The sequence below is a fragment of the Gavialis gangeticus genome, unplaced genomic scaffold (genome assembly GCF_001723915.1).
Source record: "Gavialis gangeticus isolate Ggan-Ray unplaced genomic scaffold, GavGan_comp1, whole genome shotgun sequence".
Classification (NCBI taxonomy): Eukaryota; Metazoa; Chordata; order Crocodylia; family Gavialidae; genus Gavialis; species Gavialis gangeticus.
Window position 1 is genome coordinate 18,554,339 of NW_017729027.1, and position 16,081 is coordinate 18,570,419.

At 39.6% G+C, this 16,081-nt stretch overlaps 1 protein-coding gene across 10 annotated transcripts in view; it reads right to left on the reverse strand.

The window, feature by feature from the left end:
* Nucleotides 1–16,081, reverse strand: part of RIMS1 (regulating synaptic membrane exocytosis 1) — a 717,876-nt gene that overhangs the window by 72,012 nt on the left and 629,783 nt on the right. For 8 of the 10 annotated variants that reach the window (XM_019520475.1, XM_019520477.1, XM_019520476.1 and 5 more), the window contains one exon: nt 12,060–12,295. The exons of 1 other annotated variant lie outside the window; for it this stretch is intronic. In XM_019520475.1, coding sequence (XP_019376020.1) covers nt 12,060–12,295 — 236 coding nt within the window. Of the gene's footprint in view, nt 1–1,910; nt 1,984–12,059; nt 12,296–16,081 lie in introns of those variants that run through there. One more of the 10 variants, XM_019520486.1, reaches the window with a different exon arrangement.

Consider the following 16,081-nt stretch of genomic DNA (forward strand, 5'->3'; position numbering starts at 1 on the left):
AGAATCATAGAATTTCAGAAAATTAGAGTTGGGAGGGACCTCAGGAGATCATCTACTCCAACCTCCAGATCAAATCAGGACCATCCCAGCCAAGAGTTTGTCTAGCTGAGTCTTAAAAAGCTCCAACAATGGGGACTCCACAATCTCTTTGGGTAACCTGTTCCAGGGTTTTACTGCCCTCCTACTGAGAAAGTTGTTCCTAATATCTAACCTAAACTTCCCTTGCTGTAACTGGAAACTGTCCTTGCTCTGTAATCTGCCACCACTGAGAAGAGACTAGCTCCACCCTCTTTGTAATCACCCTTCAGGGAACGCTATTAAGTCCTGCCTCAGTCTTCTCTTCTCTAGAATAAATAAACCCAGTCTTCAAACCATTTTCATTGCCCTACACTGTGGACTCTCTCCAATTTGTCCACATCCTTTTTGTAGTGTGTGGGGGGCCAGGGGGAGGCGGGGCAAGACCAGACACAGTACTTACTCCAGATATGACCTCACCAGTGCTGAAGAGAAGGGAATAATCCCTACATCTGCTGGCAATGCTCCTAACTAATGCAGCCCAGTATGCAGTTAGCCTTCTTGGCAACAATGGCACACTGCTGGCCCACATTCAGCTTATTGTCTACTGTAACCCCCAGGCCCTTTTCTGCACAACTGATGCCCAGCCAGTCAGCCCCCAGCCTGCACTTGTGCATTAGATTCTTCTCTCCTAAGTGCAGGACTTTGCACTTGTCCTTACTGAACCTCATGAGATTTCTTTTAATCCAGTCTTCCAATTTGTCTAGGTCTGTCTGAATCCTAACTCGACCAGGTTTCTCTGAATCCCAACCCCCCAGCTTAGTGTCATCTGCAAGATAAGATGGGCTGAGTCCTTTTCCAGAAAGGACTCAGAAGGACTGAAGGTATAGTGCAGATAGACCCTCTGATTCCTGAAAGACTCCTTGAAGCTACATTACTATCAAAACAATGACTTCATTAAAATAACAGCTCTGGCCAAATGAAAGATGACAGTGAAAGAGAAGAAGAACTATTTTTAAAAGAGATAATGATACCATGTCTTATCAAACTTTTCAAATATGCTTGAGGCATCTGAAAGTTCAAATAAACTACCCCTTTAATACACCAATATGGGACAGGGCCAAGGGAAGAGTTAAGAAACAAAGTCAGTCAAAATTCAAACAACTAAAAGAAATCCAATTACAGCAAAAGAATGAATAGCTGGAGAACAGAGGAAAACTGTAGGTTTTATATTCTCATCAGGATAGTACCTTGGCCTCTTCAATACTTGGAGAGAAACTTTAAAAGACAAATGGGATGCCATAGGATTTGTTGTTCATAGGTAAGGAGGTGGCACATTTTTTGAGTCATCACCAAACTAACACCTCAGTATAGCAATAGGGATTTCAGTAAGAGTATTAGGAACAAAAAGGTAGAAAACTAAAAGCAGGCTACCATAACCAGCAGATACTACAGAGGAGATACAGGTAGGCTATAGGCAAATGCAATGATTTAAACTTAAATTTTTCAAGGAAACAGACTAATGTTCCACCTTTTGCCACGACATCTTTGATGACTACAACTGACTCAAAGATGATTTTGGGTCACTTTGCTGTTCTAGAAAGCTGTTTTAGTGCCTTGAACCTTTGATAATTAGAAACATTCTTCTGATTTCAAAGCTAAATTTATTCATAGCTATTTTATATTTTTTAATTTTTGTACCAGAATTGTCCTTTTGCTTAAAAAGCTTTATTGTCCCTTAATGTTTATAGGAGAGGAATCATTTCCCATTCTTAGGTTTTGTTTTGCTTGAGTAAACAAGTCTTATCTAGTAAGGAGTTCTATTTCCTTGGTCATCCCAGTAGCCCTTCTCTGCATGAATTTATCATACCTCACTTGCCAATAGAAATACTTACCAGATTCATTCTAGGAACAAATTTGCCTTTTTTGTATCTTCATCCTATTAGTGGTTCATAGTCATCTTGTGATCAATTACGTCTTTCTCCTCTTTCATTTATAACTGTTAAGTCTCCACCTTGTAGCAGAAGTTCTTGTAATTAGTTCCCTGAGTGCATGATTTTGTACCTTATGCTATTACATTTCATCCCATTTTTGTAACTCTGCTCCTCAAGGTCATGCAATTATTCTTGATGAAATGTTCCAGTCCTCACTGACATCAATGACATCTACCAATTTGGCATCATCAGCAGATTTTATCAGTGCATACTCAATTTTTGTGCCAAGGTTATTAATGAAAATATTAAATCAGATTATTTTAAAGACTCATCCTTGAGGACTTCAACAACTGACTTTCCTATATTTACGCTTCTAACACAATCTACTGTTGCCTCTCTGTTTGGCTGGTCCCTTCCTGACCATACCATTTTTTTTTATTAATCCCTTCAGTTTAATTAATAGCTTCTCTTGTGGCACTATACAAAGTACTGTAATAAAAAACAGATAAATTTGATCTACTGCAGTTTCTTTGTCTAGAGCATCAGTTATTTTACCAAATATAATGTCAATTATCAAAATACTATCAAGTATAGAATTTGCTTTTATAATAAAACTCCCAGTACAACCTAAAGTAAACTTACACTTCCTAGGTTTATTACAGTGAAGTCTCAATAACAACCGATACTTAGGAAGTATGAAAATTAAGAAGTCTACTGTTTAATAAAGATCCCCATGATTTGAGGGTATATAATGCTCTTGAACAACAGACACTTTCAGGATAACGTTATTTTGAAGCTTATTATTTGTCTGGCACTTGGATAGGACTGGCTGATGATAAATTTATAGTTATCATCAAGATTAAACTATCAAAGAGAAAGTTATAGTTATCACCAGATTAAAATGTCAAGTAAAGCACATTTTATTTACAAGATATTAAATGCCTAGCTTTCCCCTATTAATATTCAGTCCTGTAAGAATTTTTTAATATACCATAGCATGGCTGAAGACATGGACAGAAAATTATTTCTAGGTCTTGCTCTATACAGAAAGTTCTTTGAGGGTGTAATTTATATTCCTGCTAACATGGTAAAACTTAGATCCTGGAAATGAAACATTGGAATCTTATTTTTCCAGTATCTCTTGTGGCTCTAGGTTCAATATTGATCATTTACCCTTTAACTATCTCAAGCATTCTTATATTTACCACTGAAGAATGATGCCAGCTCACAGACCATTAATGACTGGGTATGCTGTGAACTTCTGTACCAAAGCATAATTATTTTGGGCAAGTGTACATGTACACTTTAATGTGCATTAGCCTCTTTTAATACTCATTAAAACATAACAAAAAACCATGTGCTTTCACTAGTGTGCATTAAAATAGGCTAATTAGCCTTTTTCTAGTACTCACAATGGAAGTACTAAATTTAATGCATATTAGCCAAAGTGCATTAATGAATGTGTATATACCTAGGTATGGACAGAAGAACCTGGGTAGTTCATCGGGCTAGGCTGTATAGTACTTGCAAAGATAAGGGTTTGCAAACTAGTGAAGGCTAATACACATCTACACAAGTATCTGCATGGGACCTCTAAGGTGCTTTTTCTTTTATTTCCAAGGGAACTGTTTTTCCACTCAACACTGTGGAACCACTCTAATGCTCCAGTTGAGTTGAGAAGTGGTGCCCTCTGAAGTAAAAACTGCAGCATGCAGCTTCCTAACTTATCCTTTATTCAGCAACCTGTAGCCTATTATGTGGTTAAAAAATACCTGGATGACAAATGACTTGAGGTTCTGCTGTACATGACAGAGATACTGTTTCTAATTTTATTCAAACTATAGTTATTCAGTGGAGGGCAAGATAGTGACATGAGTATCCACAGTTCTCAAAAAGCAGCCATGCTTGCAAATCAACCACATGCAACAGACGTTTCATGTCAGCATCTGTGTAGCTACAAGGGAAAACATTCTGAATTCTACAGAAGATCTTATTTATGTTGCATAGAAAGGAAAATTGAAACTTGTGCATTATATGAGAGAAAATGGATTGTAAGAATAGCTACCTGATATTCAATATTTTTTGCTCATATCCGAGAGTTTTTTTCCTTGAGAAACTGATGGCACAATCTTAGATTTGATTTGATGCATACCTCATTCTTGCCTGTTGCATTTTTAAAGACATATCCTGTCTATCTCCAGACTCTCAGTGCTCATTCTGCTGGCTTTCTGTGTCAGTGTGTTCATTTTTGTCAAGAAAGCATGAATGAAGATGTTTTTAGATGGTCTCTTGTCAGAGCATTTAGGGATTTGAACATATGTAGCTAATACTAGAAGGGACTTCCTGAATCACAAAGTACAGTTTCCTAATCTAGTTCCTTTGCCCCAATCCAGTCTGCACAACCCTGAGCAGTCTCAAGGATACTCAGCTGTTACCTTTCTAGTCTCATAGCTGAATGTGATGATGATTATGCTCATGAACACATTTTGCTAATCCTGGATGACAGAGCTTTACAAAGAATGCTGAATTATACAACCTCCATAACATACTCCTGGCTGAAAACAGAAAAAAATAGTGCATGCCTTTGCAGGGCATGAAATTCAACCTAAAAGATTAAGTCAGTCTAAAATATAACTGAAATAGAATAAAATGAGAGATACAGGTTTGTATGCAATGGGAATGTCTACATGTTGCCGTACGGTGATGTTGCTATGGCGCCGTGCTTCAGTATTTCCAAAAGGAGTACTAACAACAGGCGGTTACTGTGCTATGTGCATGGCACGTGGATAGATTTCATCTCTACATCGCCATTGAGGCATGCTACACCCAGCAGCGTACTGCTATGGCAACATAGCTGGCAATCATGTAGACACACGATTGTTACATCACCGTATACGCTGTATGGCAACGTAGCACATTGCTACATCGCCATAGGGCGACATGTAGACGTGCCCAATATGAAGGTCTTACTAAATTCTCTGCTTAAGAATAATATTGCCATTATCAAAAGTCCTTTAGTCTCTATCACCTCACCAATTATTCTTTATGGACCTGTTCCAATTCTCACTAAAGTTAAAAAAAGCCATATTAACTATAATAGGAATCATATTAAGTATTTCATATATACACATCCATATAATTTGTACATAAGTACATGGTCCTTCAAAACAACTCACTGATCAGGACATGCATGCCAATGAAAAAGACAGAAGGACAGATTTTAAACCAAGACCAGAAGTGTACTGACTTTAATTACAAGTATGAGGATGATGTTATCTGCTCCCCAACTCATATGTTCCTCAATCCCAGGCATTTAATTGAGTCAAATAAGGGTTACATGACCTTGTATTTTATAACCTATAAACCATGGATGGGCGTCTTTAGTCAGAGCTTGGTCCATGCAAATACTTTTCCCCTCCTTCCCTTTACCCCTCTGTACCGCCCCTCCCCCCACCCAAAACATCTAGACACCTCGACAATTCCAGTGAAACAAAATCTTTCATGATCCCCAAACAGATAATCTAGTCATACCTAAGGTATCATGGAAACACAGCTTAACAATACCTTAACAAAGGAAGCTGGCGCAGAAGATAGCTGCCAGATGCATAAATGGAAAAAAGAGGGAAATTCAGTAGGTTTGCACAAATCCCCACTGACAAGCCAACTGGAGTGGAATAAATGCTTTATCTCTCTGAGACACTCTGGAATATATGCACTCTGAAAAATCAGAAGGACTGGAGAGATGGCCATGACCACTCTTCTCCCAGGTCTCCTCAGGATCCTAGGTATAGGCAATTTCCCTTGCCAGTGCAACTCCCGTCCACAAAACCTTTCCTCCGAGATGGGAGGCAGGGGGCCATTATTATTTATTTACCTACTGTGCACTATCAAATGCAAACAACCTTCAAGGTTCTTTCAATATTAGCATACTATATTACTGTAAAAAAACCCACTCTTAGAATCAGCTTTGTCCCAGTTTTTCTTGGACACAGAATCCATATTGCAAGGAGTAATTAAGAGCCTTGGTACATGTTGCACTTTGAGCTGCTTCAATGTTGATCCGTGTTAGTGTTATCTTGAATTTGGAGCAGTCACTTCTTTGACTGTCCTCCACTTGCACAGCTGTGACTTGCCACTCTAGAGGGCTGGCGAGCAAGGGCCTGACTAGGAGTTACAGCTAATGAGCTAGGAAAGCCTTCTATCCCTTTTCTAGGTAGGGGGGATGAGGGAGCTGGGTTAGGGAGAAGGGAAGGGAGGGCCGGAAACATGAAGCTGGGAGGCGGAGAGTTAATGGGATAGTGGGGGGTAATGAAATGGAAGGTGGAAGGAAATGGAGGTAGGAGAAGGGTGGTGAAATGAAGGAAGTCAGCCACTGAAGGATAAAATACAAAGCAGTAAAAGAACCAATCTGGTCCCCTACCGTGTTCCCACCCCCCAGACCCCTCTACTGGACCACCCCTGCCCCATGACCTGGCTAGCTGGAATGTGCTCTGCAGGCTGTTTGCACAAGGTTTCACCCCTGGTGATGGGAGAGGATTGGCTTGGTGTCAAAACTGCCCCCCTGGGCAGCAGAGTTCAGGGGATAGGAAGCTTGTCCACATAGAAAAGAAGGGTGGTAGAGGGTACACTGCAACCTGGGATGCTGGAGGACTGCAACTTGAATAACTCATCTGTGGAGAGTGACCATACATTAATGGAACACAAGCTGGGTAACACAGGGTCTTATTACATGGTAATTTTGGGCAGCTCCTGGAGCTCTTAACTCATGGATTGTCTGCACATCAACACCTTAAAGTGGTTTACAGCACTTCTTATGTGACTCAAAGTTATGTCACTCCAGGGCAAGATTAGTTTTTATCTGCACTACCCAGTTCCACTTCCATCTTCCATTAAGACAAGGGTGTGCAAAATACAGCACACGGGCCAGATCTGGCCTGCAGCTGCCCCCACAGCACTCTACACGGGGGCTGAGTTCTCTACCAGGGCAGCCTGTGCCACGCTCCCACCTGCACCCACTGGCCCAGGCCCTGACCAGTGGATGCAGCTTCCAGCAGAGCTGTTCCCAGTGTGGCTGCAGTTTGCTGGGTGCTTCTCTGCTCCTCTTGGATGTCAAAGTTCAAAATAGGGTATTTTCTTGCATATACCATGCCCTGAATACAACACACACCCTATTTTTTGAAGGCCCCAAGAAGTAAAAAATATCTCTGGTCTAAGGTATTCAGGACTTGGGCGACGCACTGGGGTTGGAGGTTGAGTGCTGGGGTTCGGGGCTTAGGGGCTGTGCGCCAGTGCTGGGGGCTACGTGCTAGGGCTGGGAACTTGGGGACTGGGGGCCATCTGACTATGGTGGTTCTGGGGACCAAAAGGCAGGGCTAGCTCCAATCCAAATACAGCAATGCTAGGGCCATGCAGTGGATCCAAACATGCACAATGGCTCTGGACCACATGCCAGGTCTGACCTAACACACAGCCCCACAGCCAAAATATAATCCTGGACTTTGCATACCGGGTCCAACTGATTTGTGCACTGTTGGCGAGGGGGCTCCTCATGGGTCCAGACATTTGGTGGTTGAGGGTGGTGGAAGAGCAGTGGCGGATTTAATTGCTGTGGCTCCCGCAGCTGCAGCAATTAATGCTACCATTGTTCTGCCTCCCCACCCTCTCTGCTAAATGTCTGGACCTATGAGATGCCTTTTCCTTGCACATAATGTGTATCCCAATTTTCCCCTGGTTTGGGGAATAAGGTGTCAGTTATATGCGAGAAAATAGGGTAGAACTTCTCAAAACAGGACACTTTCCTAAAATAGTGGCTACTCTTAACAACTACTGAGCCTTTAAATCTCAAAATAGGAGTAGATCAGGAACAGATACTGCATCAGACAAGAACTATATGCCTCACCTGCTGTTTCATCTATGGAAAAATTAACTGCTTGTTAATAATTACCAACTTGATAAATGAACACGTAAAAAATATACAGCACAAAAGTAACATTCTCATATTCACTGGGTTCACATTTATCTAAGATTAAACCAGTGACACAACTACCAAGAGTCAAAATACTAAAATTAAACATTGCACTTGCTGACCCTTAAATACCAAAGAATAATGATGTGAGTTAATCGAATTAGTCAAAACCAAGACTCAACTGAAAAGCATAAATCTGGATCCGTTGTTTCACAAAAAAAATGAGACTTTGGATTTTAGTTATAGTTTAAGCCTATTATTTTCATTTAGATATCAGTGTTTTGTTATTAGGGTGGGAACAGAATTGTATGCAAGTTATGAGTAATTTTCTATTAAAGTCATCTGGTGCAGAAGCCATGGAAGTTTATTAATAAATATTTATGTATATAATAAAATCAAACAGAAGCTTATTATATATAAACAGTAAGTATGTGTGTATGTATACAAACACATGCTTATATATATGTGCACTCACACACAAACACACACACATACACACACTTTATATTGCATGCTATGTGCCAACAGTTCATTTGGATGCGATCTTACATTATAAAAATACAACACATTAGAAAATAAATTAGGGAGTATTTCTTTCTTTGGTCCCAACTACCCTATTTTCTGAAGGCCAGAAATGATTTTTCAACCTAAGGTAAAATACTCCAATTATGTAAAAAGTCACTCAAAATGAAGAGAATAAGTTAAATAAACTTATAGCTAATAATAAACTAGATAAAGATCCATACATTCTTCAAGTATATACACATGTTTGTGCCTTACAGCAGTACATGTTGTAATTTAGCCCAGGACTGAAGGACTGTTATAGATGAGAAGGGAGCACCACAGGAATGGCAGTTCCTCTGGAGGTTTACTGTGGTGCCATGCAGACCCTCAAGCTGCCCAGTGTTTTCTGGGTGAAATCCCTGCTCCCCCATCCTTAATGAGCAGCCTTAAATGCCTCTTCCTAGAGGGAAAACATGGCAGTGATTCTCAGTTATGTCACAGAGTTTGAATACTCTTAATCTGTATTCTATTAAATGGACGTGAGAAGTCTTATACCTACGTGCTTAATAAATCTAAGAAAACTAGATTAATGGATTTCTGGCATATGCTTCATTTGTAGCACAATGTTATACCTCTGGGCTGGACTAATTGGCCATTTGTACATGCCACAAAATTGGCCTTTAAAGTGGCTTTTTGCACTACTTTAATGGTGCAGATGTTTGCACGTATTGGCAGTGTAATGCGCTTTAATGGCGGGCTGTTTGCACATGCCAGCAGCGTAATGTGCGTTAAATGACTTTGGGACACAGTAAAATGAAACATCTCCAAGGTGATTTAGTTTTCTGTGGAGAGAAGCACTGGGTCCCGTGCAACTCAGGGGCTATGCAGGCAGCCCGTGCAAGCAGCCCAGCAGCAGCCTGTGCAGGCAGGCTCCACTGAAGGAAAAAAAAAAAACCAGCATGGCTGATCTTCCTTCTCTTTTTTTTTCCTCTTCGGAGCCTGCCTGCCTGAGCTATGTGGGGGCCTGGTGCTTTCCTCCACAGCTGCAATACCCTCAGAGACCACTTGGATCGGGTGCTTACAGGTGGGTGCCGCCTGGGGGGCATCACCACTGCTGTGGAGGGAAGCCCCAGCCCCTCTCCCCCTCACAGCTCAGGGACTGCTTGGCCCCCCGGCAGCTCACTCTCCCCTCCCCACCACCAGAGAGGCAGGTAAGGGTCAGGCCCGACCCTTGTGTACACGCCATAGGGGTTTACTTTGTCCTAAATTGAAGCTATGTTTTTAAAGACCCACCGCTTCAATTTAGAGAGAATTAAACTGAAGTAAACCCCCGTGGTGTGTACAAATGTCCATATATTCCAATGCAGACTTTTGGGATTTCCACATTAGTGAAGTAAATGAATTCAGACATCGCCCTTCAGTAGCTGGTCCAAATGTCTCCAGCAATGCGCAAAACTTAGAATTTCCCTACTGAATTTTTACAAAAGGAGCTTAGGCAGTCCTCTCTATCAGTCCAAAATTTAATTCATCTTCTGAAATTAAGGCTGATTTATTTTTATTTTTATTTGTGTTTTTAAAAAGATTTAGTAATAACAGGTCATAAACTTGATTTTTTTTTTTAAATTTCACAATACAGTAGAATTCCATACAATCCAAACTAAAATTCCCTTTGAGCACTGTTTAGGTTCTAAAATACTAAACAAGTATAATTTTACATGTAAAATCTTTCCAATGCTTTTTACTGCTGAAGAAATTTCTGAATACTCTAAATAATTACGACATAATAATTATAATATATTGTGAATCTCTTCATGTTTACTTTAGAACTCAGATCTATTAAATTAGAAAACAAAAGTCTAATGATGTCTCTGTGCACTCAAAACTCTCACTGATTTGAAATCTGAACTTGATTTGAACTAAGAGTCAAAGAATACCCATGCCTTTACATGCAAAATAGAATAATCAAGAGTTATGATAGTTAAGGATAAGGATATTCTAAACTATAAAAAATCTTATACATTTTTAATCAGCCTTCATACCTATTAAAAATTAAGGAAAGATTTTTCCTAGACAGCAAAATACACGATGTATTATAGAGGTTCATACACCCTTCTTTGAAGTATCCAGACATGCCTACATGAACTGAACTAGACAGAATACAGAACTGATCCAGTATGGCCATTCTCACATCAACAAGGGTTTGGAGTTCACAAGGAAAGTAATATGTGACCAAATTATCACAACGTAAAATTAGACAATTAATCTAAACTATATGTCTTAATAAATAAGGGGAAAAAATCTACTTATACCTTTCCAATACTGCTAAAACTCTTTTTCCTTATTTAAATTGAGGTACTTAATTTGGGTTGGTCTGAATTAACATAATGTATTTTATGCAACAATCTTTTTTGATCTGTATTATTAAGGTTGTGTGTTAAAGATCATACTACAGTTCTCAATAGAACAACATAACTTTTAACTGAAGCCTTCAAATGATTCTGCTAAATCTACTATTTGACTTAACATGATTTAGTATGTTATTCAGTTTAAAACTATAAGAGATTAGAAGTAGAAGAATATTAATATAATATAATATACTATTTTATTGAAACTGCCTGAAATATCAGAATAAAATAACTTGCTTTGAAGGTAAGACCTCTACTCTCCACTCAGGAAAAATGAAAAACAAAGATGGTGAAAATAGACTCAATAAATGCAAACAAATGTTGTTACTTACCCTCACTGCAGGACAGTCTTGAATATGTGACTGAAACACTGCACTGTGCCTGAGTTCTATACTATTGTGAAGCTTTTTTCTTTCTCTTTTAGTAACAACCTTCAGGGCCTAAACCTGCATCCAATGAGGTCACTAGCAAAATTTCTCACTGGACTTCAGTAAGAATAGGATTGGGGACTGTAGGCAATTCTTCCTATTCTTTTGTTCTTTGTGAGCTTTTTCCCCTTCAGGCCATACCGATATGAGGCTTTTAAGATTTCTGAAGTAGTAATAAAGGATTAGAACCCTTAAATCACATAAAGAAACATCATGGTGCCCTCTAATTCAGCTAAATTCCCTGACCCCTTCTTGGCAGAGCTGTTTTTAAAGAGAAAATACCAGGTTTTGTCTGTATTGTCAAATACGAGGTAATCTCATAAAATATAATATTTAAAATTTGGGTACTACAGGTATTAAATGGTAAACTATGAAGCTTACATAACTAACATTCATTTTCTGTAGATTACAAGCATGTTTGTATTGAATTGTTTTGCTAAGAAAAGATTTTGTACACACACAACATTGTTTATGTCTAAACTTTAAATTGTTGATTCCCACACGTTTTTCTGTATTCTTTTGCATATTTGTGAACAAAGCATTTTGATAGATAAACAAATTAGTTTATTTGACAGGGCAAGAGAGATTTGCAGTCTATATATTGAGAAACACTAATTTATGGAAACGTTGTAACATCTGGTGTTTAGACAAATTTAAAAGTCTCAAAAACACTTTCAGACACTGACAGAGCTTTTTCTGAATGGACTACATCCAAACACACACATATGTGATTCACCCAGGTGCCCTGAGTAATATAACCTGCTACGTTTAAGGAAACCTGTGTTCAAGCTGAACGTATTTCACTCACCTGTTTGGCTAAGCTGGGATGTGCTTCTGCTTCTTCGAGATACTATGGCAACCACTTTGGCACTAAGGCTGGATCGTCTTTTCTTCCCACCTGCTCCAACTGTACCAACAGCAGTGTCTGATTGACTCCCATCATTGTGTTCCAGTTTATACATCTCTCCACTCACACTTGTGCTCTTTGTGATGGTTCTCCCTGAAGTCCCCATCCGTCTGCCTTGCATTTTAGGGGTAAATGTACTATATTTGCAAAGTAAAAACATATATGTTAATTTAAATCAACTGTATTTGTTACAGCGTCTTCAACACCTAATGTATTTTAGTAGGTGCGATAACTTAGTAAATTAATTTAGTTATGTTTTCTAAAGAACAGTCTTGTTATAACTCTATTTGCAGCATATTTGCTACCCAAATGTATCAGGTATTCGATATTTCTCAAACTACGTGTTCTCTCTATTGTAATCTGTCCTTCGTATATTCTATAAAACAAATAAACATTTTCACAGAAGAAATATAGAAATATACAAATGTTGAAAGTAATCAGTTATGTGCGGTTTTCGTGTAACTAAATAGATACAATGATAATACAGTAATTTTCCTGCCAAGTAGTTTTATTTGGCTTATCTGCTAAGATAAACTAATAAATAATACAATGAGGTTAATACACATCTGTCTTACATGCATTTTTCACAAGGGATGGAGGATTCACCAGATAGTAAACTCTCCACTGTGTCTTTACTATAATAGAGAAGAAATAATAATCAACCTGCATTTTTTAAAAAAATCTGTTAGTTATTATAGGATAATGTATTCCAGATTCATATGGATTGCTTGCCAAAAGTGTATGGTTACATTTAAAGCAAGCAAAAAATTTAATTTATTTGCATGTGTTCCTTGTCTGCCAGGTAAATGCAACAGGCCAATTATGGAGGAAAAGTCAGTCTCAAAATATAAAGGAGTCAGATCCATTTTCTAGTTTACCTGAAAAACACTGAATCATACAATCATAGAAAATTATGTTTGGAAGGGACCTCAGGAAGTCATCTAGTCCGACCCCCTGCTCAAAGCAGGACCAGCCCGAACAACATCGTTCCAGACAGGGCTTTGTCAAGCTGGGCCTTAAAACCTTCAAGGATGGAGATTCTTTCACCTCTCTGGGTAACCCATTCCAGTACTTCACCACCCTCCTAGTGAGAGAGTTTTTTCTAATATCCAGCCTAAACTTCCCTTGCTGCCACTTGAGACCATTGCGCCTTGTTCTGTCATCTGCCACTACTGAGAACAGTCTAGCTGCATCCTCTTTGTGCCCACCCTTCAGGTACTTGAAGGCTACTATCAAATCCCCCTCAGTCCTCTCTTCTGTAGACTAAATAAGGCCATTTCCCTCAGCCTCTCCTCATAAGTCATGTGCCCCAACCCCATAACCATTTTTGTTGCTGTTCAATGGGTTTTCTCAAACTTGTCCCCATCCTTTCTGTAGTGTGGGGCTCAAAACTGGACACAGTACTCCAGATGTGGCCTCACCAGTGCTGAATAAAGGGGAATAATTACTTCCCTTGATCTACTGACAATGTTTCTACCAATGCAGCCCAGTACGCTGTTAGTCTTCTTGACAACAATGGCGCACTGCTGACTCATATTCAGTTTATTGTCCACTGTAAACCCCGGGTCCTTTCTGCAGAGCTGCTGCTTAGCCAGTTGGTCTCAAACCTATAGCAGTGCATGGGATTCTACCGTATTGGAAACTACATAAATTGGCAAATATAGTATCTCTAATTTGTAATACCAGGTTCTGCCTTGCCTCCAAGAGCAGTGCTGGGTGAGCAATTTTCTCCACAGACATCTGGAAGTTTAAACTACATCTTACCCACTGTATTACTAATAATTACAACTACTAGTAATGTAAAAAAGAAAATGCCCTGAGATTAGTCTGATTGCTAGTTAATGGATTATTTATAGTTGTTTATTTTGAGATGGGTGCAGAATTTATTTATCAATGAACTTTTGTGTCATGTACCAAGGCCTCCTTCCCATAATAAGATATGGCAATGTGCCATCATTCTGAAGAAGTGGCTAATAAAAGCATTCTTTTGAGTATGGAGGGATGGTCTGTCTCTCCTGGCAGGAAAAAAAATGCCAGGAGAGGAGTGAAGATTACTGTGCAGTCTTCTTTGCTGAGGGTGACCCAGCTTTTGTGAGGGCTTTGGTGTTTCTGTGGATTTGGATCCTTTCACAGATTCATTCGTATTAATTAAGATTAAATTAAAATTGATTAATTACTATTAATCTTCTTTAAAAGATACTTTAAGGAAGTATCATGGCGTGTGTTTGATTGATATTTCCCCCGATTTGTTAATTTGTCATAATACTAAACAGCACATATAGTAAACTATGCCATAATATAGCATAAGGAACAGGAAGATTAACATTTTATAATACCTCTAAGAAAATAATGGATTTGCATAAAAAAAAGTATTTTCTGACACCTGCATGTGGATTTGGTTGCCCACCTTCCAGCACATCAGCAGCATATATTTATAAAATGTAGAGTAATTTTATGTAGAAACAACTAGGTTTTCAATATAAGACAATGTGCTTCACTGCACTGCAGCACTCAAGGAAACATTTCACTCTACTACTTGAGGTGTAACAAGCTTAAAATAGGTCCTTCCGCTGTTGCTCCCCCTATCCTAGTATTACAAAAGTTTAATGATTTAGTGTTGGGTTTTCATGGGAAGTACATATATTTTTCAATATTCCCTATAAAACACTATAGGAAATTATATTTCTTGGGCTGTATATAGAAAACTGTCAGTCCTTTACAAATCTGAATTTTTCAGAGGTTACTAAGAAAACATCATCCCATTTAATTAAACTTCTTCTTTTCCTCACCAAAACATTCCACTGAGATTTTCCATGGAAAATATGTATCCAAGGGAAAAATCTAAGTAATACCAATGAATTCTGAATTATTACTAAAATGATGAGAAAACACAAAACTATTTTCCTTTCTTATAATGAAAAAGTACTAGATCTTACTAAATTGATACTGTTGTTGTGAAAGTCTTTAATATTATAAAATTAAATTAATTAAGTATAAATTATAAGAACTATATTTATTTTAAGTGAATGAGTGCTTGGGTGCTAATCCTTAATCCCCTGTATGCTTAGGAGAATAGACCTCTTATGCTTAAACTGCAGGAGTTCAAACTATTCATTAATAGTTTTCAGGTATGATATTAAAGGCCTCTGAATAAACTTAAAAGGCACACTTCCTAAAATAGGGGAGGGCAATTATTTTGGCTGGAGGGCCACGTTAGGAATTGGGGTGAGCTCCTGTGGGCCAGCAGAGGGGGTGCTGACCTGGCTGATTGTTGGAGGATGACTGATACTATCCAGTCCACTCTGCACCCACTGCTGGAGGCACAGGATGGAGCAGGTGGGCAGAGTCTCCAAGGAGACCAGCTGGTACCCCTGTAGGCAGGGAGCGCTCAACAGGGCAGATGGGATAGGATAAGATGGCAAGGTATGACATCCAGGAGCAGGATGGGCAGGTGGGGGCCAAAGCTTGGATCATGGAGCAGTGCCAGCGCAGGGCTGGGGTCCAGGGCAGAACCATGATCTGCTCCTTAGATAGCCCCTGCCTGCCCATCCCACTCCTGGACACTACTTCCCACCTAATCGCAGCCCTACCCATCTGCCCATCCGAGCATGCCCTGCCTATGGGGGTCCCAGCTAGTCTCTATTGAGACTCTGCCTGCTCACTCCATCTGTGCCCCCAACAGTAGGTACGTGGTGAATAGGCTGGCATGCCCAGGGAGCAAGGCCTGTCCAGTGGTGGTGGAAACACTGGCAGCAGCAGCCAGAAAGAACCAACATCAGGACTGCCAGGAATTAGAAGCCACCTGCCATGCCACCCCTGTCGCACTGTGCACCCGGGGCAGCGAGACTGGCTGCATGCGCCATGGTCTGGGCTGCCCCCTGTGCCTGGGCATGTCTGAGAGTCAGATAAAATCCCTTGGCAAG